Source organism: Schistocerca cancellata, chromosome 3 (assembly GCF_023864275.1).
Source record: "Schistocerca cancellata isolate TAMUIC-IGC-003103 chromosome 3, iqSchCanc2.1, whole genome shotgun sequence".
Lineage (NCBI taxonomy): Eukaryota > Metazoa > Arthropoda > Insecta > Orthoptera > Acrididae > Schistocerca > Schistocerca cancellata.
The window spans coordinates 49,539,596-49,564,836 of record NC_064628.1 but is presented as its reverse complement, the minus strand read 5'-3'; the positions used below and the strand labels follow the sequence as shown (position 1 = coordinate 49,564,836).

At 40.7% G+C, this 25,241-nt stretch overlaps 1 protein-coding gene across 1 annotated transcript in view; it reads right to left on the bottom strand.

Moving 5' to 3' along the window:
- The window catches only part of LOC126176932 (telomere-associated protein RIF1-like), a 97,981-nt gene that overhangs the window by 34,370 nt on the left and 38,370 nt on the right, over window positions 1–25,241 (bottom strand). Inside the window, exons 5-6 of the mRNA XM_049924123.1 lie at window positions 22,676–22,796; window positions 5,131–5,302 (exon numbers count right to left, since the gene is read on the bottom strand). Coding sequence (XP_049780080.1) covers window positions 5,131–5,302; window positions 22,676–22,796 — 293 coding nt within the window. The remainder of the gene's footprint in view (window positions 1–5,130; window positions 5,303–22,675; window positions 22,797–25,241) is intronic.

The following is a 25,241-nucleotide window of genomic DNA, read 5'->3' as shown; positions in this document are numbered from 1 at the left end:
GATAGGCAAATGGGAAATGGAGGTGGTGTATCTGCTGCGGTAGACAAGAAACTCAATCCACCGAGGTAGAAATTGAAACTGCATGAGAGATTGTATGGGCAAGACTCAGTATTAGGGGTGGACATTACATGATAATTGGATCCGTGATGAACTTTAAATTTTCAGTACAGGAAAGCAGCATATTGAGGAACTCTGGCTTAAGTTTAAAAGAATGGTTAACTATGTGCAGGTATCTTAAACACAATGACCACCTGAATGTCAAACGGCACGTATTTCGAAAACATCAATCACGTGAAATACAACTCACACTCTTCTCAAATGATATACTGAAAGCTTTGGATCAGGCAACCAATTAGATGCAGTATTTCTCGATTTCCGAAAAGCATTTGACTCAGCATCGCTCCTACATTTATGGTCAAAAATACAATCACATGGGGAATATGTAGAAGTAGCTTTGGGTGTGCTCCAAGGATGTGGTAGAGACCCTTGCTGTTCATATTGTACATTATTGAACCTGCAGACAATATTAATAAAAAATGACACTTTTTCAGATGAAAAAAAAAGAAAGAAAGGAAAAAAAGAAAGAAATTCAGTCAGATCTTGATAAGATTTCAACAAGGTGCAGAGACTGGCAACTTGCTCTAAATGTTCAGAAATGTAAATTGTGCACTTAACAAAACAAAACAAAAAATTAGTATCCTATGGCTATACTATCAATGAGTCACTGTTAGAATCTGCCTACTCATACAAATACCTGGGTGTAACACTTTGTAGGGATATGAAATGGAATGATCATTTAGGCTCACTCGTGGGTAAAGCAGGTGGGAGACTTCGGTTTATTGGTAGAGTACTGAGGAAGTGCAATCAATCTACTAAGAGACTGCTTACCAATCGATTGTGTGTCCCATCCTAGAATATTGCTCAAGTGTGTGGGACCCATACCACATAGAACTAACAGGGGATATTGAATATATATAGAGAAGGGCAGCACGAATGGCCGCAGGTTTCTTTAATCCAGGGGAGAGTGTAACAGAGATAATGAAGGAATTGAATCGCAGACTCTCGAAGAAAGATGTTAACTATTCCGAGAAAGTCTACTGGCAAAGTTTTAACAGCTGGCTTTAAATGATTATTCTAGAGACATACTAACAACCCCCTACGTATCGCTCACACAGGGATCGTGAGGATAAGATTAGCATAACTACTGCATGCACAGAAGCAATCGAACAATCATTCCTCCTATACTCCTTAAAGGAATGGAACAGGAAGAAACCTTAATAACTGGCACAATGGGAAGTACCCTCTGTCAACCCCCTCAAGGTGGTTTGCAGAGTATGGCTGTAGATGTAGAACATGAGGTGCCTTATCAAATGTATGACAACGCCCAAGAAAAAAAGAAAAAACTTTGGATAACTTCATCATAAGACACTTCATTTCTAGGCCTGTCAAATGATTGGCAGCTATTGTGAACTGGTGTTTTGGAAGAGCCCCGGAGTCAGGTACCTGTGGTACTGCAGTCATTACTTGTGTAGTTGACAGTAAGTTGGGTGTCAATGGAAGATCAAGGTGTACTGTACAGAGCAAACAAGGACAACTAGAGAGTGCCTTTTACTGCCTACCAGACTCCTGTCCTGATGTAACCAAAGAGGTTTGGAGAAAACCACAGTGCATTTGTACGAAAGTTATCCAATCATTCTGTAATCATCGGTCGAGACTTCAGTCATCCAACACTCAATTAGGAAAATTATAATTTTGTTAGTGATGGGTGTGACAAGGCTTTCTGTGGAGCATTACCACATGTGTTCTCTGGAAACTACTTACCCCCCCCACTCCTCATGATGTAAATATATTGGATCTAATGACAACACACACACCTGACCTCATTGAGCACATCCACATCAAAACGTGTCAGTGACCATGACAAGTGGAAAGATATGTATGTTCAGTAATGAAGGAAAAGATACATTGTTACTTACTGTAAAAAAGATGTGAAGTTGCAGAACAAGTAAAAGATACTTACACAAAGCTTTCAGCCACAGCCCACACACACACACACACACACACACACACACACACACACACACACACACACAAAAGCAAGCACACATGATCGCCAACTCCAGCAGCTTTGCCTTTCTTCTGTGTATGAATGGTGAGTGTTTCACTGTTTCTCTTTTGCCGATAAAGGCTGTGCCCGAAAGCTCTGTCCAAATTTCTTTTAATTATGCCTGTCTGCAACTTAACACATCATCTTTACGGTAAGTAACAATATATCTATGCCTACAAAGTTGATATTCCTACCTGGAGTTTCCATCAGATGTTCTGTAAAGTAGATAGAAAAGCAGTAGTGTCATGTCTGAATTAGGACAGGAGCCTGTAAAGGATGTAGGATGTATCACTCAAGTTTAAAAGAACAGTTGACCCACACACTGGACAGACATGTTCCTAGTGGAACTGGTCATAATGAGAGGGACTCTCAATGTTGTACAGTCACTGTAAAGAAACTTTTAAAGCAACAGAGACAACTGCATAAGGCTATAGTTAGAGATACACTGAATGAAATGTGTCTGGCTGTCAAGAGAGTAGTGCTTGAAGCCTTCAGTGTCTACCACAGCAGAATATTGTCAAATGATCTTTCACAAAACCCAAAGAAATTCTGATCTCTTGGATGAGACGGGGGCTGAAATTAAGGTAACAAAACAAAAGCTGGAATGCTTAACTCCATTCCCAAATTTTCATTTACCAAGAAAAACCCAGGAGGACTGCCTCAATTTAATCCTCGTATCCCAGAAAAGATGAACAAAATAATTATTAGCATTACTGAAATCCTTAAAAGTGAACAAAGTGCCAGGGCCCGATGGAATCCTTATCAGATTCTACACTGAATTTGCAGCTGAGTTTGCCCCTCTTTTACCTATAATCTATTGTAGATACCTCAGGGGGTGGGGGACCTGCCCAGTAGTTGGAAGGAAGCACAGGTCACACCCGTTTACAAGACAGGTCTCAGAAGTAATCTATGAAACTACTGCCCAATATCCTTGACATTGATTTATTGTAGAATCTTAGAACTCTGAATTGAAACAAAATGCAGTATCTCTAACAGAATGTCTTCCATGCCAACCAGCATGGATTCAAAAAATCATCATCATCATCATCATCATCATCATACGAAACAAAACGCACTTTTCTCACATCATATAATGAAAATCTCGAACAACAGTGGTAGATGCACTACTAGATTCCTGTGAAGCATTTCAGTAAACACCATATCTACGCTTACTGACAATCATACCATCACACAGTGTTTTAAGTTAAATTTGTGACTGGATTTAGGATTTTTTGATAGGTAGGATGCAGCACATTATCTTGGATGGAGATCCATAGTGAGGGTGTACCCCAGGAAAGTGTGTTGGGGCCTTTTCTGTTGATAATTTATATTAAGAACTTTTTTGCAGATGATGCAGTTATCTATAAAACCTGCATAAATATTCAGTCAGACCTTGATAAGATTTCAAAGTGGTGCAATGTCAATAAATCACAGTTGGAATTTGCTAACTCATACAATTACAGGAGTGTAACACTTTGTAGGAATGGTAGAGTGTCCCAGAAATGGTGAAGAAATTGAAACGGCAGACTCTTGAAGATAGATGTAAACTATTCAAGAAAACCTACTTACAATGTTTCCAGAACGTATTTTAAATCATGATTCTAGGAATATACAACAATCCCCTACTTATTGCTCACATAGAGATCATGAGGACACGATTAAGTAACTGTGTGTGCTGTAATTAAACTATTATTCCTCCTGTGCTCAGTAAATGAATGGAATGGAAGAAACCCTAATAAATGGTACAATGGGACAGACCATCTGCCATGCACTTCACAGTGGTTTGCAGAGTATAGATGCAGATGTAAGGCACTTCACTACACTTCGGAGATCACCCAGTATTTTGGTTTCCAAACACAATGGTGACCAACCAGGGCCACAGCAGGTAGGCGTTTGCCTTGTCTACAATATACTCTGACCACAGCTGCAAGACACGCATTCTCTGCTGCCTTCATGCAGCTAACCAACCGATCATCACCTGGTAATGACATACATTTATGCAATCCCATCAGTCTGTCTGATTTTAATCATAATCGGTATCACCTCAGATTTCTTGTGAGGAAGTGAGGTCTGGTAGGGCGATCTGATTCAGGGTCCACTCAGCCCTTAAGAGGCTAAATGAGGAGCTGCTCAAATAACAAAGGAGTGACATCGTCAGGATTCTTCCACTGACAATAACAGCTGGAAGAATTGGTGGGACACTGATAACATGTCCCACAATTGTAGATCACTCCACATACTGTCTTGTAGACAACAGTTGGGTAGTTGAAACTGGCATGTGACTTAATTTGAAGTGGTATTTACTTTTTTCATAGTGATAGAAACTGTAGCAAAATGACTGCAACTATGTCCCAGTTATATGTATTAGTAGCCTATAAGTAAATGTCAATGCCACAGCCTACAAGGACGATAAATCCTCTAAGCAAAAACTACTATGTGTGGTTGATTATCTCGCAGCAGGAAAGTATGTAACAATTGATGTTCCATTCTTAGCTCAGTAAGCTTCATTTCCTTCCATAAAGTGTATTTGGCAAGAGATGTGCCATGATAAAGTTGATTTGACTGCCCAAAACTTGTTGGAAAGTTGGTTACCTCAAATCACTCTTCTTCCCCCATTGACATTCATCATTTTAATTGACAGTCAGATACAGGATGCTAAGGGATGGCATGAGGCATCACAGTACTTTATCTATACATGATATGGTTGCTTTATCAGTTGAAACATTCTTGTTACTGAAATATAACTTTATTAAAGCTAAATATGGGTTCTGTATGCTATAAAATCCTAGTTTGGTCAGTAGGGTGTTAAAGAGAATAGAGTCAAGAGCTTCACTGAGATCACACAGTGCCACTTCCCTTTCTCATGTGTCTACCTACCTTCACAACCCACAGTAAAATTCCTTTGCTTATATGACAAAGTCAGGAAGTTGGTTTCTTTGCAGATTACAAAGGAGGAGGGGGGTGGGGATTTCATGTAAATAAAATTTTGTAATATGTTCACTATTTACCAATGCTATACTTACCATGTAGGTGCCACCACAAATTTCACAACTTCTTCAACAGGGTATGTACAACCAGCTAAGCTGGGCCAGATTGGGGACTGACTGTCCAGAAGGCTAGTATCCTCTTCAACATTTTCAGAATAATCTCTTAAATCTTCGAGATCTAAGGCAAGCTGGTCCTCTGACTTTTCACCTACAAGAGAACAATAATTCAGATGGGGAAAAAAGAACAAACAACACATAACAGAAATAAAATACACTTAAACCCAATTAATATGTATTATAGCATTTTAATAAGATGGACATTAGTCTGTGGCTTGATACTGTTCTGTTACGAGCATTGCAACCCAGAATGTCATAAATGACTTGCAATCAAACTTGAGCAAGGATACACTGTCAATATGATAAGTCATGTCTCTCAGTAAATTTTTGCAAGTGTTTTTCATCTTTCTCTTCTTTACGTACCAAAGAAAAATCATCACATTAACAGCCCTACTCCAAGAAAGGAACAAGGTGGAGGAAGCTTGAAAGAAATACAAAAGTGGCACTGAATTTAATGCCAAGGAAATAAAGTAATGATGCAGAGCTGAGAGCAAATTGTTTCTTCTTGTTTACTGCGTCTCATTACTGGTTTTCCACTCATCCTTATGATATTGCACCTCCAGTGATCTATTGCCTGGATGTATATTTATTTGTTATTTTCAAATTCCACCTTTGCAGCCAATCAAACTACGCGATGCAAGCAACACACAGAGCACATACGACAGGGATAATACGTGAATACTAAATCATATACAGCAACTTATTAGTGTCAGTGCATAATTTCATGTTCCCAAGAATTTGTGATATTCACATGTAATAAAAATTGTGTCACCATGGAGAAAAACATAAACAAATTATATTATCTGTACCAATAATTATGCCTATGGTAAAATGAAAACGTGAACAAACACAGGTCAAGTTTTACATAACTACACTTAGGAAGAACTAAAAAGTAATCATAACTCTTTTACTATATTTTGCAGCCATGGCTCTCACAGATAGTCTGATAAGTGGTTTCAACTTTTTAGAAAGCCATCATCAGCTCATACGGAAACATCAAATAACTTGTCAAAATACAAAGATGTCAAAACCTGTTATGGTACCATTTTTGTGAGCAAAGTTGGAAGAATACAATATAATAATTTTATTTACAGGATTATCACTGTTTTTATCTTAGGAATTTCCCTTATGATAAGTAAAATGAGTTCACAAAATTATCCACTACAGTGATGACTCAAAGTCGCATACATCATGCCCTGTTTCATCCCAGGCCCTGCAGAGCTGCCATGTAGGGTATCGGCTGGTCAGTCTTTACAATTTGCTACTTTCTTGTTCCACGAATTATTTTACAGTGAGTTACGAGTGATACAGAAGTGCAGTTTCCTGTTCGGAGAACAGTTGCTAGCTCCATTCTTCTTGGTGTGTTCCAGCCAATGAATGATCCTTAGTCAACGAACTAAAAAGATTTCAGCAAACTTAGTCATGATGAAGCTAGATGCAACATTAACTTTAATCAAGTATAGAAACTGACAGTAAAAGCATGTCAAGTCAGAGAGGGAGGAGGAGAGAATTTATGCGGGGTCAGAATCATCTGTTATTTGCCTTCTAGAAGACATAGGTTTTAGGTTACGAAAAAGTAACAACGGACATAAATTTCTGACGAATACAAGGATTCTGCCATCTCAGAGCTATATTTCATTGGAATTCGCATTTACAGCATACAAGGACAATAGGTCTGTGGTTTATCTAAATAAAACTAGGTTTCGCAAAACCATATTAATGAATACATTTGGCACAACTCCAAGAGAAACGATAGCCTGAGTGTACCCACCGACATCTGCTTAGTGTATATCAGTGTTTTGGGTGATGGGCGCAGTGATTAAGAGAGCGTACCAGCTGCAAATATAATCTCTTCAGTAGTTATAAAATATTCTCTGTCATATTAAGATTAGTTGCCAGAACAGGAATCCTGCTAGTGGTATCAAGTGCTTGTGTGCTATCTTGCACTGAGTCTCTGTTAAAATCTGTTCGTAAGTAACACAATAAAACTATTTTTCTTAAAAATTTCTTATACAGTTAGTTTTTACTTTTTGTAACAGATGGCAGCAACCAAGGCGATGAATGGCTGTCTCATAAAATTCCTGGGTCTGTGATGTTAACCAGTTCTGCACATACAGCTGGACGTTGTTGTCCGAGGTGAATAGTTTGCCCCTCGGAGCAAAAAGGGGACCAAAAATGATATAATCATAGGGAGAGAGGTCTGAACTGTATGGAGTATGGCCGAGAAACTCCCATTTGAATTTCTGCAGGAGTGCTGCGACTGTGTTGGCCGTGAGGCTTTGCACTGTCGTGAAGCAGAATGACGCCATGGGTGATTACCCGGTCACTTTGATTTGATCACTTGGCGAAGGGTGGTCAAGGTTTGCAAGTAACACTGGGCATTCACTTTTGATCCGTGCTGCAGGAAGTGAATCAGGAGGCGGCCATCTTGGTCAAAGAAGAATGTCAGGCTAACCTTTCCTGCACTCGTGTGGACGACGACATCCAGCTGTACGTGTGGAACTGGTTAACATCGCAGCCCCGGGAATTTTATGAGACAGCAATTCACCGCCTTGTGTCACCGTGGGGAAGTGTCAACAGCCAGGGTCAATACCTCCAAACGTACAGGTACTGGTTTCTGTAATTATGCCGGCAGCTCGTTTCTTTTTGAATGCCCCATATACCTCATCATACGCTAAACAAAAACTAATTATGTCTAGTATGTTCTTTCATAACTTTTGCTAACATTTGAAATTATCAACAACTGGCAAAGTTGTAAGAAGAAAAGATGTTGTCTGCTATAGTTTTGAATCTTGAATGTATGTTTTCACAACAATTCCACAACAATGTAAGCACGTTTCTTAAATGTTGTTGTTGTGGTCTTCAGTCCTGAGACTGGTTTGATGCAGCTCTCCATGCCACTCTATCCTGTGCAAGCCTCTTCATCTCCCAGTACCTACTGCAACCTACATCCTTCTGAATCTGCTTAGTGTATTGATCTCTTGGTCTCCCTCTACGATTTTTACCCTCAACGCTGCCCTCCAATGCTAAATTTGTGATCCCTCGATGCCTCAGAACATGTCCTACCAACCGATCCCTTCTTCTAGTCAAGTTGTGCCACAAACTTCTCTTCTCCCCAATCCTGTTCAATACCTCCTCATTAGTTACGTGATCTACCCACCTTATCTTCAGCATTCTTCTGTAGCACCACATTTCGAAAGCTTCTATTCTCTTCTTGTCCAAACTAGTTATCGTCCATGTCTCACTTCCATACATGGCTACACTCCATACAAATACTTTCAGAAACGACTTCCTGACACCTAAATCTATATTCGATGTTAACAAATTTCTCTTCTTGAGAAACGCTTTCCTTGCCATTGCCAGTCTACATTTTATATTCTCTCTACTTCGACCATCATCGGTTATTTTACTCCCTAAATAGCAAAACTCCTTTACTACTTTAAGTGTCTCATTTCCTAATCTAATTCCCTCAGCATCACCCGACTTAATTCGACAACATTCCATTATCCTCGTTTTGTTTTTGTTGATGTTCATCTTATATCCTCCTTTCAAGACACTGTCCATTCCGTTCAACTGCTGTTTCTTAAATGTAAACTTCAAAAACTACAGAAGTTTTTGTACCTTTCTATGCACTGCATTTTTGTAAGTAATTGTATCATGGCTCTATTTCTCCCATTTTTTTACTGTTTTCCTAATTTCAAAGGACACAAATTCAATGAATCTAACATTACATTGACAACAATTAAAGAAAACATTCAGATCACATGTAGCATGTATATTTCACACCTATTCTGCAACAGTAATGGACATTCTTGTATGGAACAATATGGAAAATCAGGGAAAGGCACCCACTCACCTGTAATGGATTGATGTGTGGTGAATAGACACTAATAACCAAAAACTGTACATATACCAGCTTTCGAGCCCTTGCTCTTATTTTAACAGAAGTACACACAGTCACAAATACAACAACATAGGCAACTAACCCACACTCTCGTAGCCGCTATGAGACTGGTTATTGAGAGCAGTTGCCTGGGCTTATGGTGGTGTGGTGGGCGTTAAGGAAGGGTGCATGAAGCAAGGAGGGAGTGATGGGTTAGTGTGTGAGGCTGGTCTTCCGGAAGATGACTCATCGGCTGCACAAGAGGGTCAAAGGAGTTCAAAGGGTACACGCTCTACTCTCCAAACTCCTTTCATCCTAGTCTGTAGCTGGTGAGTCGTATATTGAAAGACCAGCCTTGCTCTATACCATTAACCCCGCCTTGCCTCACGTCCTTTCCTCTCTCCTCCCACAAAGCTAGTGAGACTACTGTTTTCTGTTGTGTGTGTGTATGAGCTGCACATCAGTCTGCTATAGGTGAGTGGGTGCTTTTCCCCTTATTTTATGTTGTCGCATCCATCCAGATGGAATTTGACTATCGTTTCCACCACTATTTCAAAATGGTCAACCCTTCATTCCGCACTTTCTTTAAACCACTAAATAATTCTTTTTTTGTGTTTGGAATCATTGAAGGATGCTAGGAAAAAAGTTGAAAATAATACATTCTTATTATACAAGAGTGTGTGACATTTACATCATTAAAAACATTTGTTAAGCATACAATATTATGAAAAGGATAGTTTCTACTCACCATATAGCGGAGATGCTGAGTCGCAGATAGGCACAACAAAAAGACTGCCAGAAAATGAGCTTTCAGCCACCGAGGCCTTCATTGGAAATACGCACACACACACAAACTCAAATAACACACACATGACCACAATCTCTGGCTGCTGAGGCCAGACTGCCTCAGTCTGACAGTCTTTTTGCTGTACCTATCTGCGACTCAGCATCTCCGCCATATGGTGAGTAGCATTTATCCTTCTCATAATAATGTTACATTTCATCCTGGATTTTCCACTGTTTAATTACACTGACTGAATAACACTTATTATATTGAAATTGGATAGATAGCACATGTTTTTAGAAAATGTGGAATGCAAGAAAGCAAGTTTTGTCTAAACATACGTTTACTTTGTACTTCTCACTCATGACAAAAGGTGCAATCTTTCTTACATCATTTGAAGGTAACAATGATCTTTCATAATTACACCTGTTGACCTCTACTGGATCTGTGCTAGCTGATCCACTCACTTGCTTGCTCTAGGTCCAATCTAGCAGAGAGTTTGAGCCCATTCAATTCTAAACCACTTCTAGTTCATTTCTGTGTATGCTGCCCTTTTTTTTCCAGTGAGCACCCTTTTCTAGGAAATCAATAAATTTATTATAATTATATCAATCAAAAACAAACTAAAGTATCATCACTTGGATCTAATCCTTATACAATCTCTGGCAATGTTGCTACCTAATAAATGTAAATTTCCAGTAAATGAGTTGTAACTGGAGACAACAGCAGAACACGATGCCATTATGTATTCTCTCTTCTTCGTGAAACCTTTTCACTTCAAATTTTGGCAGCTCACTGATGTAAGTAGGTAGCAAACAGACAACACAAAATAGAGGATATGTCCATTATGTCAAAGGCAATAATGTGTTCTTCAGAATACCAACATTCTTCTTTTTTCTGCTGCTTTTCACTTTGTGGTATCCTGTTCCTTTGGATCGTTTTTACACAGGAAATCCCTAGATTGAATAGGTATACAAATAGATGTATAGTGGGGCAATATCTGTCAAAGTAGGCCTTGCAGATCTGGCCCCTTTGGTATATCCCTTATGAGATGAATCACATTTTCAGATGCTCCAATATATAGTTCATCATCTAATCTGAGTTTTGGATTATTTTCTTACCCACTGTAGATTTCAATTTTGTGCGCAAACTCGTTTTCTCAACATGAAACACACAGTTTATACTCCCATTTATGTGGTTTTTCTTTCATATACTTTCATATACAACTTCACGTAGTGCCTTGCTTTGGTTGCATACATGCTCACGCATCGCAATTTAAAGACTTTTTTATTCTCAAGATCATTTATTTTTTGTAGAATTTTGTGATGATCATGATTATCAGGATTTGGTTGCTTTATATTTTCAATGAAATGCAAAGTGGTCATCAGACACTCAAAATATTCGTGAGTTGCTGTCTGTTTTACTAGCTCAACACCAAGATAACACATTTGCCTATAAATTTATGAATGTCATGAACATTGCAATTAAATGTGTTCCGGTTTTTCTGTGTGCTATAAAGATCAGTTTCATCCCCAGTTTTTGCTATTAATCTGCCAGTGAAAAAAATATTGAAAAAACTGATATGGCACTGACAACTCTACCACTGTTTGGAGCAGTGCGATATTTCTTTTGAATCTAAAAAGATCATTTAGAAATGAAGCACTTCATTTTTACCAAATGATTCGATTTTTCTGTATCCTTGGGCATTTTTCAGAAGCTTGTAATACTTGTGTATCAGCATCAAATTCATTACCACAGCCTCCAAAAAAATATTTGAATTACGTGTAACCCCTCTAACACTCTCAGGCTCGCTATCACTATCTGCAGATTTCAAATCATTTACAGTTCTAATTTGACTGAAGGTCTCTTCCATTTTGTCAATTTGGACGACACTGTCAGACAGACATTCTAGGGCCACAAATGCTTCATAATGTATCACTTTATGTCAGCCATTTTCAAAATACGAAAATGACTTCATTACAACACTTGGATTAGCACAAAAAATTACTATGCAATATTGCACACAACAGGATTTATGCAGTCATGCCAAAGATCCAGACGAATCAGCGGACTAGGTGTACGACATGGAGGTGTATGCGGACAGACATGGATGGGAGGTGGTAAAGCGAAGGACTCCAGTGCAGACAGAAGGGATCGCATGCAAACAGCAATCATTAGCCCTGACCTAGTCCACCTATGCGGCAGATGAACTGCCACCGGTGGAGAAAGGAGACTGTAATTCGGAGGCTCAGGAGAACTATGAATGCGTGCAATGTAGCAGTCGAGCAGTTGTGCACATCGGATCTGCAATGGACTCTGGCCTACGCCAGGACACTGGTCAGTGGACTCTTTCTAAAAGCTCCAGTCACTAGGTGACTGCCACTGTGGTGCAATGGGTCGAGTACACGCAACACTGACGGTGCCGCTGAACCATAAACCAGACTCCCACACTCAAGACGGGATTGAACAAGGTCTTTGTAGAGCTGCAGCAGAGTAGAGCAATCTGCAACACAGTTGGTGTTGCTCATGCAACAGAAGGCACTGAGGTGCTGCCAGCACTTCCGCTTAAGCTGACAAAGGTGAGGGAGCCAAGTCAATAGGGCGTCGAAAACCAGTCCTAAGAATCGATTCATCTCCACTACAGTGTGAGTATTGTCATGAAGACAAAGTTCTGGTTCCGGATGAACGGTACGACGTCGACAGAAGTGCATGACACACTTCGCGACTGAAAACTGGAAGCCGCGGGCGGGAGCCCAATGACTGCGCCTTGTGGATGGCTCCCTGTAGGTGCCACTCACCAACACCAGTACGGGTGGAGCAGTACAAAATGCAGAAGTCGTCTGCATACAAAGAGGGTGAGATGGACGTCCCTACAGCTGCTGCTAGACCGTTAATGGCCACTAAAAATAGTGGTACACTCAATAAAGAGCCCTGTGGAACCCCATTCTCCCGGATATGGGGAAAACTTAGGAAGCAACAACTTGGACATGGAAAGTACAGAGCGACAAGAAATTCTGGATAAAAATAGGGAGTGGGCCTCGGAGACCCGACCTGTATAATCTGGCAAGGCTATGTTGTCGCCAGGTGGTGTCATGTGCTTTGCATAGATAAAAAAAAAAAAAAAGACAGCAACGAGTTGTTGGCGTCTGGAAAAGACTGTTCGGATGGCAGACTTGAGGGACACAAGATTATCAGTGGTAGAACGAACCTGGTGGAAGCCGGTCTGACATGGAGCCAGAAGGCCGTGTGACTCCAGGATCCAACCCAACCGCCGACACACCATACGTTCCAGTAGCAACCTTGGTGAGGCTGATGGGCCGATAGCTATCCACATCATGTGGGTTTTTACCAGGTTTGAGCACTGGAATGATGATGATCTCCCGCCATTGTGATGGAAAGATGCCATCGCACCAGATCCAGTTGAAGATGATGGCACTAGTAGTCAGACGAGAGATGTTTAATCATTAGACTGTGGATCTGATCAGACCCAGGAGCTGTGTCGGGGCAATGTGGAAGTGCGCTGAGCAGCTCTCACTCCGTAAATGGGGCGTTATGGGGTTCACTGTGGCGTATAGTGAACGAGAGGACTTTCTTTTCCATCCGCTGTTTGAAGGTGCGAAAGGGTAGTTCTCCTACGCAGAGGCTCAAGCATAGTGCTCAGCAATCGCACTTGCGTTGGTATATAGCATGCCATTGATGGTAACGCCAGCGACACCTGCTGGGGTCGTACCCAAAATGACATCTGATCGTCCTCACTTGGGAAGGTGACATATGGCACTCCATGGTTGACACTCACCTCACCAACACTCCTGTTTCCATCATTTTATAAGCTGGCATACACAGGCACGTTTAAAGGCTATCAGATGCTCTAGGGAATGGTGCCGCTTATGTTTCTGTAGAACTTGTCAACGCTCTGTAATTGCTTCAGCGACTTACAGCAACCACCAAGGGACTGTCTTTCACTGGGGGGCACCCTAAAGAGCAGAGGATCGCATTTTCTGCCGCAGAAACAATTGTGGTAGTCACCTGTTCAACCATCACATCGATGTTACTGTGTGTGGGAGATTCAGTGGTGACATCAGAGGTGAAAGTTTCCCAGTCCGTCTTGTTTAAAGCCCATCTGGGCAGGCAACCTAGGGCCTGATGCTGGGGCAGTGACAGGAAGATGGGGAAGTGGTCACTACCACACAGGTCGTCTTGTGCTCTCCAGTGGATAGATGGGAGAAGTCCTGGGTTGCAAATTGAGAAATCAATGGCCAAGTAACTACCTAGAGCCACACTGAAATGTGTGGCAGCTCCAGTATTTAAGAGGCAGAGGTCGAACTGAGATAGTAAAGATTTGACATATCTGCCTCGCCCAGTAAGCACGGTGTCACCCCACAAGGGGTTATGGGCGTTAAAATCTCCAAAAAGTAGGAAAGGTTTAGGGATTTGATCAATCAGTGCAGTTAATACATTCAGGGACGCTGCACCATCTGGAGGAAGATATACACTGCAGACAGTTATTTCCTGCATCGTCTCTATTCTGACAGCCACAGCTTCCAGACGGGTTTGAAGGGGCACAGTTTCACTACAGACAAGAGTTTAGAACAGAAACGCAAACTCCACCTGACACACTATAATCTCCACAGTTCCTGTAATATCCCTTATAGTCGTGGACGGCAGGGGTCTGCATTGCCGGGAACCAGGTTTCCTGGAGGCCAATGCAGAAAGCAGGTGTAAAGCTTAACAGTTGCTGTAGCTCAGCCAGGCAGTGGAAAAAAAATACAGCAATTCCACTGGAGGATGACATCTTCATGAGATTGCAAAGGCATGGAACATTCAATGAGGCAGCTTAAGCCTCAGGATCAGTTGCTGCCACCGACTTTTTTGCCTAAGCAGTCGATATCCATTGTGTCTGAGAGCCCAGCGAGATCTAGGTCTTCAGCAGACGCCAGAATCTCCACCCCATCCTCAGACGCAGCACTTGTACGTAGCGCTGGTGTGGGTGCCACTGCAAATTCCTTGTTTTTGGGGGTGGTCTTTTTCGATTTCTTGCACTCTTCCTTGGGTTTCCCTGGCTGGGAGGACTTCACTGGCTCAGTCTCTGGGACTGAGGATGAGCGTGAAGCCCTATGGCCAGCTGCTTTTGGGCTCTTCAACTTTCTCACTACCGGGAAGGGAGTGACCCAAGGGACACCATACTAGCGAGAGGAGCCAAAGAAGCCTTAAGCTTCTCTGGCTCAGAAGTGGGGACTGAAATCCCCAATGGTAGTGGGGGTGTTGCTCCCGAAGTAGGTGGTGCGGGAGCAACAGGGAGGGAAGTACACCCCACCATCAACGGGGCAGGTGTAGTCTCGCAGTTCTGAGAGGTGACAGGAATTCAAGAAAGTGATGGGGCGACAACTTTTCTCATACCGGTGGTGTATGAGGTGAACACAGCAACAGGATGTAGGCGCTCAAATTCCCTCTTAGCCTCAGTGTAGGTCAGTCGGTCCAGGGTCTTGTTTTCCATGATTTTCCTCTCTGTAAAATCCTGCAGTCTGGCGAGCAAGGTGAATGATGCTCTCCACAGTTGACACAGAGTGGAGGCAAGGCACATGGAGTATTGGGATGCAATGGACATCCACAATCTCAACAGGTGTGGCCAGCAGTACGGTGGGAAGACATATGGCCGAACTTCCACCACTTATAGCAACGCACCAGGGGAGGGATATATGGCTTGACGTCACAGCGGTAGACCATCACCTTGACCTTCTCGGGCAACATGGCACCCTCGAAGGCCAAGATGAAGGCACTGGTGGCAACTTGTTTATCCCCCAGACCCTGATGGGACGCGCCAGATGAAATGGACACCTCACTGCTCTAAATTGGCGTGCAGCTCATCATCAAACTGCAAAAGAAGGTCCCTGCAGAATATAATACCCTCGACCATATTTAAGCTCTTATGAGGCATGGTGGTAACAGAAACATCCCCAACTTGCCACAAGCGAGTAATGCCAGTGTCTGGGCAGGGGAAGCTGTTTTTAATCAAAACTGACCCAGAGCATATTTTGGACGAGCCATTCACCTCCCCAAACTTGTCCTCCAAATGCTTCACAAAAAATTGAGGCTTCATAGACATGAAAGATTCCCCGTCAACTCTCGTACATATGAGGTACCGGGGCGAATAAGCTTCACTGCCATCCTCAGCCTGGCATTCCTCCCATGGTGTGGCCAATGAGGGGAATGACTTGGGGTCATATTTCTTAGCCTTGAAATTAGACTTTGCCCACTCAGAGACTGCTGGTGGCGGTCCACCAGCAAGAGATGACGTACTACGCTTCATGGCGTGTCACCCGCCCTGATGCTCCCCACTCCGACCAGGGGCCCTCGCCACAGGCGCCACCCAGCCGCAGCAAAAGCCACCTGGCAGGATGGCCACTGCCAGAGTCCTGATGCTCCAAGCTGATGTGCATCTACTCCTTGGCATACGTGGGGAGGTAACGGCGCAGGCATCAGCAGAACGATCCCTGTGTTGTCAGGGGGCTACGTCATTGTTGGCACAGAACGTGACACTGCATAGTGCATGGTGGAAAACACATCCAGGAAGGTGTCCTGGCCCAAGAGATGGAGAATGGATGGGACGGACACGATGCACTATGTAAGGTGCCTTTCCCAAATTGGTTCACTCTTCGGGAAAATTTTGAAAAATGGAGGTCAAACCTTAGAGGGGACCATCACAAAGGCCGAAACGTGAGAGACTCCCTTTAGTCGCCTCTTACGATAGGCGGGAATACCTCGAGCCTATTCTAACCCCCAGACCCACAGGGGGCCATTCTTTTCAGTTACATTCATAAAGCATCATTGTCCATCTGTAAGGTAGTTTCCAGCATTAAATTTCAAGGACAACAATGAAAAAACGAGATGAAAATATGTAAGCCTACCGTATTTACTCGAATCTAAGCCGCACTCGAATCTAAGCCGCACCTGAAAAATGAGATTCGAAATAAAGGAAAAAAAAAAAAAAAAAAATTCCCAAATATAAGCCGCACCTGAAATTTGAGACTCGATATTCAAGGAGAGAGAAAAGTTTTAGGCCGCACCTCCAAATCGACACAAAGTTGGTCCTTTGTAATATGAGACACAATTTAGGTCGAATGAATGACGATACAGCTACAGTAGTTTGTTTCGAGTCGTAAGCTTAGCAGTTAAGCTTTACCAGGTAGCCATTGCTATGCGTCAGGCGCTCCGTCCGTATTTACACGGATACTCTTCCTTTTTCACGTGCTTCGTCTGGTTTGAATCGATAGCTTATTTTGCTTTGATATGATAAGTGCCGTTTTCTGTGTTATAGGTGTTTACGTCAGTCACTCTAAGCTGAAAATGCATTACTATATTGTGTCATGCATTGTTTGTCGCATTCTGATCGTGCGTGTTTATGGCCTGTCGCTGCTCGCGGCATGGCTTGCTTTTGTGCGCGCTACCGCCGCCTACAATTAAAAAAAAGAGAGGAATTGTCTCATTAGCGAAGCAATGGCAAGAGACTGCTATTTGTAGTTACTTACACTGCTGCTTTCTTTGATAATGATCAACAAGAACCAAATAATAGACTGCGTATGATAGAACATGTTCTGAACGAGAGTTTGGCGAAATTTTTTCTCCGTTTGAAAGTCTTTGCGGCCGCTTCTTTAGTACATCAAATTCTGCACAGAAATTAGTCATCTTCGATTTAAAAATCTAGTCAGTTGCCGTGCTTCATTTCTGACTGTATCACTATTAGGCATAAGAGTAATACGAATATAAACATGACACGATACGTATATTCTTCCGCGTTTGCTGTTGTCTCACTCTAGTTTCGTTGTTTATTAGGCAGACAGGATTTAAATGAGATAGAAACAAACACGAAAGAATACATGACAAAATGTTTATATTCGTATTATTCTTTTGGTGAAGAGAATACTGCATGTGATTCACATTTCATCTGGTTCCTATTAGCAACCATCTCTTCTCACAGGTAGGAAAAAATTCAGAACGTAGAGTTGGCCATATTGACAAAAATCCCAGTCTTGCCAGTCGGACTTTCGTAGTACATTGAAATTCTGCTACATTCGAAGATGAACAATACGGAATTTGTATTTACTTCATTGGATAATGTATGAGAATGCAGTGGTCGAAACTCGGGCGGAGAAAAAAAGCTCGTCTTCCAATTTTTTTTTAAATTTTATTTACTGACGCAGAGGTTTTGGCGCCAGTATTTATCTTTGTGCCTACAAAGGATGCCAGTGTAGCGCTACATATATATGCGACGGCAGAAGTTAATTGTGGCGGCACCTACCAACATTTTTCAGAACTTCCGCTTGCTTTGCACTCTATTCTAAGCCGCAGGCGGTTTTTTGGATTACAAAAACCGGAAAAAAAGTGCGGCTTAGATTCGAGTAAATACGGTAATAATGTTTAAAATTTTCTTAAAAATTGGTGAGGCAACCTGCAATTTCGTTCAGTCAGCTCTGATGTCCTGTACCTGTAGTATATGATTTAAAAAAGTAATTATAGAATTCAAAAATAGAACTGGAAGTTACTGCCAGAATTTCAAAAGAAATTACTTGATTCGATTGACTTTTGTCATTTATTAAACTTATGAAGTTTTTCAGACCACTGTTGTCTTGACTTCATTTATTTCCCCTAATACTTTCTCTAACAAATCCTAAGCCGGCTTCCTGGATGTTGACACACTTACTGAAGCTTACATCTAAATTTTGGTGTCTACTAACACTGATACAGATCACCCCCAATACCAATTCACTGACTTCTGGACAGGTGAATATAAGATTATAAACACAATGTCACATACTGGTGAAGCAGGAATGGGTTTAATAATGAAGAAGAAAATCTGAACGCAGGTACGCTGCTATGAACAGCAAAGTGAACACTAACTAAGACAGATACAAAGCCCACAATTACCACAGCAGTACATGTTTACATGTCAGCTAACTACGCAGATGAAGATATTGAAGAAACGTTGAGCTAAAATAACTATTCAGATAGTTGAGGGAGATGAAAATTTGATTATGAAGGGGACTAGAATTCGATCGTAGGAAAAGGAAGAGAAGGAAAAATAGGTGACTATGGATTGGGAGAAAGGAATGAAAGGGGAAGCTTCCTGGTAGAATTTTTCACAAAGCATAATTTAATCATACGTAACACTTGGTTTACGAATCATGAGAGAAGGTTGTATATGTGGGAGAGACCTGGAGACACAGAAGGCTTCAGATCGATTATATCATGGTAAGAACGAGATTCTGGAACCAGATTTTCAATTTTAAAACATTTCCAGGGGCAGATGCAGACTGACCACAATTTATTGGTTATGACCTGTAGATTACAACTGAAGAAAATGCAACAATGTAGGAAATTAAGGAGGTGGGAACTGTGTAAGTCAAAAGAACTATAACTTCTTGAGAGTTTCAGAGGCATTATTAGGCAATGGTTGACTAGAAGAGGGGAAAGGAATAAATAGGCAGCTTTAGGAGGTAATAGTGAAGGCAGCAAATGAAGCAGGCAAAAGGGAATACAAATGTCTAAAAACTGAGATTGACAGGAAGTGCAAAATGGCTAAGGAGAAATGGCCAGAGGACAAATATAAGGATTTAGAAACTTATTTCACCAGTGGAAAATTAGATACCACTTACAGCAAAATTAAAAAAAGCCTTTGGGGAAAAGAGAAGGATACGTACAAATATCAAGGGCTCAGATGGAATACCAGTAATATGCGAGGAAGGACAATCTGAAAGTGGAAGGAGTACACAGAGAGTCTATACAAGGGAAATGAGTTTGAAAGCAATATTATAGAAATGGAGGATGACATACATGAAGATGAGATGGGAAATGATATACTGTGTGAAGAATTTGACAGAGCAATGAAAGACCAATGTCAAAAGATGGCCTCTGGAGTTTATGACATTCCATCACAAAAACTGATAGCCGAGGGAGACCAAGCTATCACCAAACTCTTCCATCTGGTTGATAAGACGTATGAGGCAAAATACCATCAGACTATGAAGAGTGTAATAATTCCAGTTCCAAACAAAGCAGTTGCTAACAGGTGTGAAAATTACTTAACCATCAGTTTAGTACGTCATTGTTGCAAACTAGAAACATTAATTCTTTACGGAAGAAGATTGGAAAAACTGGTAGGAACAGACCCCTGGGAAGATCAAGCAATACTGACACAATGACTTAGAAGACAGGATAAGGAATTTGAGGATACTGACTGTCCTCTCTTTGAAATCATGAAGGTGGCAGGGGTAAAATACATGGAGTGAAAGGCTATTTACAATTTGTACAGAAACCAGATGGCAGCTATAAGAGTTGAGGGGCATGAAAGGGAAGCAGTGGTTGAGAAGGGAGTGAGACAAGGTTGTAGCTTATCCCTGATGTTATTCAGTCTGTATTTGAGCAAGTAGTAAAGGAAACAAATTAGAAACCATGGAGAAGAAATAAAAAACTTTGAGGCTTGCCAATGACATTGTAATTCTGTCTGGGACAGCAAAGGACCTGGAAGAGCAACTGAACGGAATGGACACTGTCTTGAAAGGAGGATATAAATGAACATCAACAAAAGCAAAATGAGGGCAATGGAATGTAGCTGAATTACATCAGGTGGTGATGAGGGAATAAGATCAGCTAATGAGACATTTAAAGTAGTAGATGAGTTCTGCTATTTGGGGAGCAAAATAACTGATGATGGTCAAAGCAGAGAGGATTTAAAATGTAGAATGGCTATGGTAAGGAAAGCATTTCTGAGAAAGTTAAATTTGGGAACATTGAGAATAGATTTAAGTGTCAGGAAGTCCTTTCTGAAAGTATTTGTATGGATTGTAGCCATGTATGGAAGTGAAACATGGAAAAAAAATAGTTTAGAAAAGAAGAGAATAGAAGCTTTCGAAATGTGGTGCTACAGAAGAATGCTGAAGATTAGATGGATAGATCATGAAACTAATGAGAAGGTACTGAATAGAATTGAGGAGAAGAGGAATTTGTGACATAACTTGACTAGAAGAAGGGGTCAGTTGGTAGGAAATGTTCTGAGGCATCAAGGGATTACCAATTTAGTATTGGAGGGCGGCGTTGAGGGTAAAAATCTTAGAGGGAGTCCAAGAAATGAATACAGTAAGCAGATTCAGAAGTATGTAGGATGGAGCAATTATTTGGAGATGAAGAGGCTTGCACAGGGTAGAGTAGCATGGAAAGCTGCATCAAACCAGAATCTGGATTGAAAACCACAACAACACAAATTTGACACAAAGTCTGTTGGTCTATTTACTTGTTATTAACTTCTGAAATGCTCATAAATACTGATACAGTGATGTTACATTACATAAAAATGAACTTTTGAGTGCAACTGCTAAAGTGCACTCAGTACATTTAAATTATTTCTATTACAAAATGGTAGGAAAAATGATGTGATGAATTTTTCCTATTCTGACCACATGTAGTCTGAAAATAATGGAAGATACAAGTTTACAATTTAAAATGTGGAGAGCATAAAATATTGTCCATTTGATCCAAAGTATCTTACATACTCCTGGTTTCAATTTTAAGAAGCTCTAAATTTGGCAAAAAATGTGTTAGAAATTGCACATTTGTAAGCCTTCCATTGAAAGACTTTTAAAGCCAGATTTTTTCCCCTATTTTGTGCTCAGATTTCATTCAGCTTAGCTTTATTCTACAAGGAACATCCATGGAACCTTCTTCTCAAATTGGAGATGATCAGGTAGAATTCATTCATAAATCTGGTACATACTATGCGAAATGACCCAAAAGTAAAGGAAGCTATGAATGTGGGCAAAGGAGTGCCAGAGGTAAAGTGGGCAAGAGTGGCGTGCACTGCCTCACAACAGCTCACAGGACAACCAAAACAAACTTTTCCTGAAGATTCTCAAAACAAATTCTTCTCCAACCACTTCAGAGCTCTGATGCGTTAAATGCCTTTTATCATCTTTCCGACATTGGAGGGCCTTCAAAAGAGACTGTGTCTTCCTACAAAATATTCTGAACAACATTAACAAGCACTCGTCATGGAGCAACCATTAAATGGTTTGAGATTATAAATGGTGAGATGATAAATTGTGATTTAATGTGAGTACTCTGAGGAGCCTTTAACATTAACTTTCCTGAAAATTAGAAAGTTTCTTTTCTTACTAAAGACTTGCAGAATGACCTTAATAAGAAAACAGTTGTAATACGACTTCATTAAACAATCTCCAGATAGAGTCAAACAGATACACTAAACTCCAGGCAAAGCTTTCCTGGATGGTTTCAGAACTAGATTAAAACTTTTGAAGTTCCATAACAACAACATTTGCTTTTCTAAGAAATTTCTTAGTATGAGTAAACTGCGTAAGTCTTCATGATTAATCAGTAACATGCTTAGTACATATGGAATATTTTATAACCATCTGTAAGTAGTTTGCAGAATTTAGGAATAAAGGTAACAGTGCTACATGTCCCCATTGCTCCTCCACATTTTATTTTCAAATGTCTCTTTAAAATTGGTCCCCGGTGCTCAACCATTGTGTGTGGTTTTCTCTAACTCTCTGGATGATTTTCCTAATTTTGTCTGTTACTCTATACCTTACTTGTAAACCAGTGCTATTTCTGTTGTTTTTGTTGCAGCAGTGCTTTAATCATGGAGGGTGGGGTGAAGGGATGACTTATCTTCATATCTAATTCCAAAAGGCAGTGTTTATTCTTTGCTGTTTCAGTTTCCTCTTATATCATTAAGCAGTCTAAAAAAAGTTATCAGCTACAAAGATTCTGTATGAAACATTACTTACCTTCCATTCCTCCTGAGCATGCAATCCACTGATAGTCTTTATGCATTTCCTCAATAGGATACTCCTCAAAGTAGCATGTGCTACTGACATCTGGATCAGAGAAGCTCACTCGCTTTTTTTGCTGTGTTAAAAGAAAAGACTGTTAGAAAAGCCCATAAAAAAAAAGAAAAATACAAAACAGAAAACCTGCAAAACATTTACCAATTAGTAGAAATAAATTACTTTTATCTTCTAACAAAATACTGGTACCATGTGTTGATGCAATTTTATAGGTTAAAAAATTGCAATAAAGAAGATAATATCAATACTGCACTAAAACATAACTTACGATTACACGTGTGAACAGAATACCTTGATTTCAGACTAATCTCTCTTTTGACCACAGTCAAAACTTTCGAAACGGCACCAAAGTCTCAGTTCAGGCACTGCCCACTGCCAGTCCCAAGTAAGATACACGCTCAGCATTGTCAATTCCAGTCAGCAAGGGTTCACCCAGCAGCCAATACCATATCCTTTATATTACAATGACTTAACATGATTCAGATTCAAGTATTGTAGCACTCCAAAACAACAAAGTTTGTTAGGTGAAACAGGCACAAGAGGGGCTTTGTTGAAGCTGCACGTTTTAGCAATTTTGAATGAGATACAAAAGCCGACTCCAGAATTTTCTTTTGTGTGAGACCACGTGTACAAGATTCGCATGCCACTTTGAAATTTTAGATTCACATATTTTACTGTTTGCATTGCTTCTGCATAATCTTTCATTGACTGTTTTAACATGATCACTGCGGCTGATGCTTATAGGCGTTTCCGTGATCAACACGCCAGTGTGGCTGATGCTTATATGCGTTTCCACGATCAACAAGCCAGTGCAGGTAACACTCATAAGTGGCACGTTCACTAGCTGAGAATTTAGTTTAGTTTGTTTGGCTGTGCACCCGTGTTAGTACAAGCAACCAACGAATTATCACGTAACGTTTTCCTGTCTGCAGTTGTGTGTTTTCATCTTTAGTCGTCTGTGTTGTGCACGGTTTGCAATGGCGGCAAATCAACCAACACTGGGGCTTTCTAACCCAAAAAAAGAGTACGAAGAGTGAACAATGTACTGACAATGAGTTAACTAAGTGTGTTAGAAGACAGTGATGTTGATTTCAGAGGGGACGAACCAGAGGAGGGTGGCTGGAATTTGGAGACTGCAGAAACATACCATAGTGATGACAGTGTGGAAGCAGAATTGTCGAATATGTTGTGCGACAGTTCGGAATCAGACGATTATGAGGAAATTGCCGACGATAAAGAATCTGCACTTGCGTAAGTAAGCAAACCAGGTGCAACTTGGCATGAAGAACCACATGGGATGCAGTATCATCCATTTACAAAAGCACAATGTTTTCAGATAAATCATGCTGGCAGTACGCCAATGGGTTTCTTTAGGCTACTGGTTACATATGACATACTGCAGTTTGTAGTTGATGAAACGAACAGTAACGCACGCAATATATTTGCGAGCAAAAATACGAAAGATAGCTCTAGTATTAGTAATTGGAAACTTGTAAGTATAAGAGAAATACTAGTCTTCCTGGGTATTTCATATGGCTAATGTCAAATATGCCCGATTACAAGACTACTGGAAGACCCGCTGTTCAAAAATAGAGGAATAGCGATGAGTATGGGCAGAGACAGATATTTGCTCATCTTACGCTCACTGCATTTTGCGAAAAATACAGTCAGAAAACCCGAAACCAGATGATCGACTATATAGGGTACGCCCAATATTGAATTATTTTAACAACATAATGTGTTAGATGTATTATTGAGGTAGGGATCTATCTTTAGATGAATCAATGATTCCTTGTAGGGGACGATTGTCATTTACACTATATATAAAGAACAAAAGGAATAAATATGGCATCAAATTGTACATTGTAAATAATCCAGATGGTTTTGTAAGCTGCATGATGCCCATCACATTCCCATGGACAATTTTTTACAACAGCTTTGCTTTACGAGAAATACCGATAAAGATGTGTTATGCACAAAACTGGGGAAAGGATCGGCAAATGGAAGGATAGATGAGAGATCTCTTATATTTCCACAGAATATCCTAATACAATGGGATTTGTGCAGAATGCATGCCAGCAAATAGTCTCGAAACCATTGCCAGTTATCAAATATAATAGTTGTACGTCTGGGAGCGATAGGCAGGACCAGATATTGTCGTATTATTTATGTGAATGAAAGACTATCCGCTGGCCAAAGAAACTATCCTTCCATGTAGTTGACATGCTAATGTTCAACCCGCATTACCTATATAATAAATACTCAGGGCATGAAGTGATGTCATGTGGTTAGAGAATACAAATAATATAGGACGTACTTCCACAAATGGACATTACAAAAGGAGTGCATAACAAATCATAAAGACACACACTTTGTGCAAAAGCGTGACACAACTGAAGAGAAGAAGCAAGTTATGAGGAAGCAATGTATAACGTGTGAGGAATGGGGCAAGTGTACGGATACACCATAGATGTGCATTAACATGTCCAAACAAACCTGTATTCTG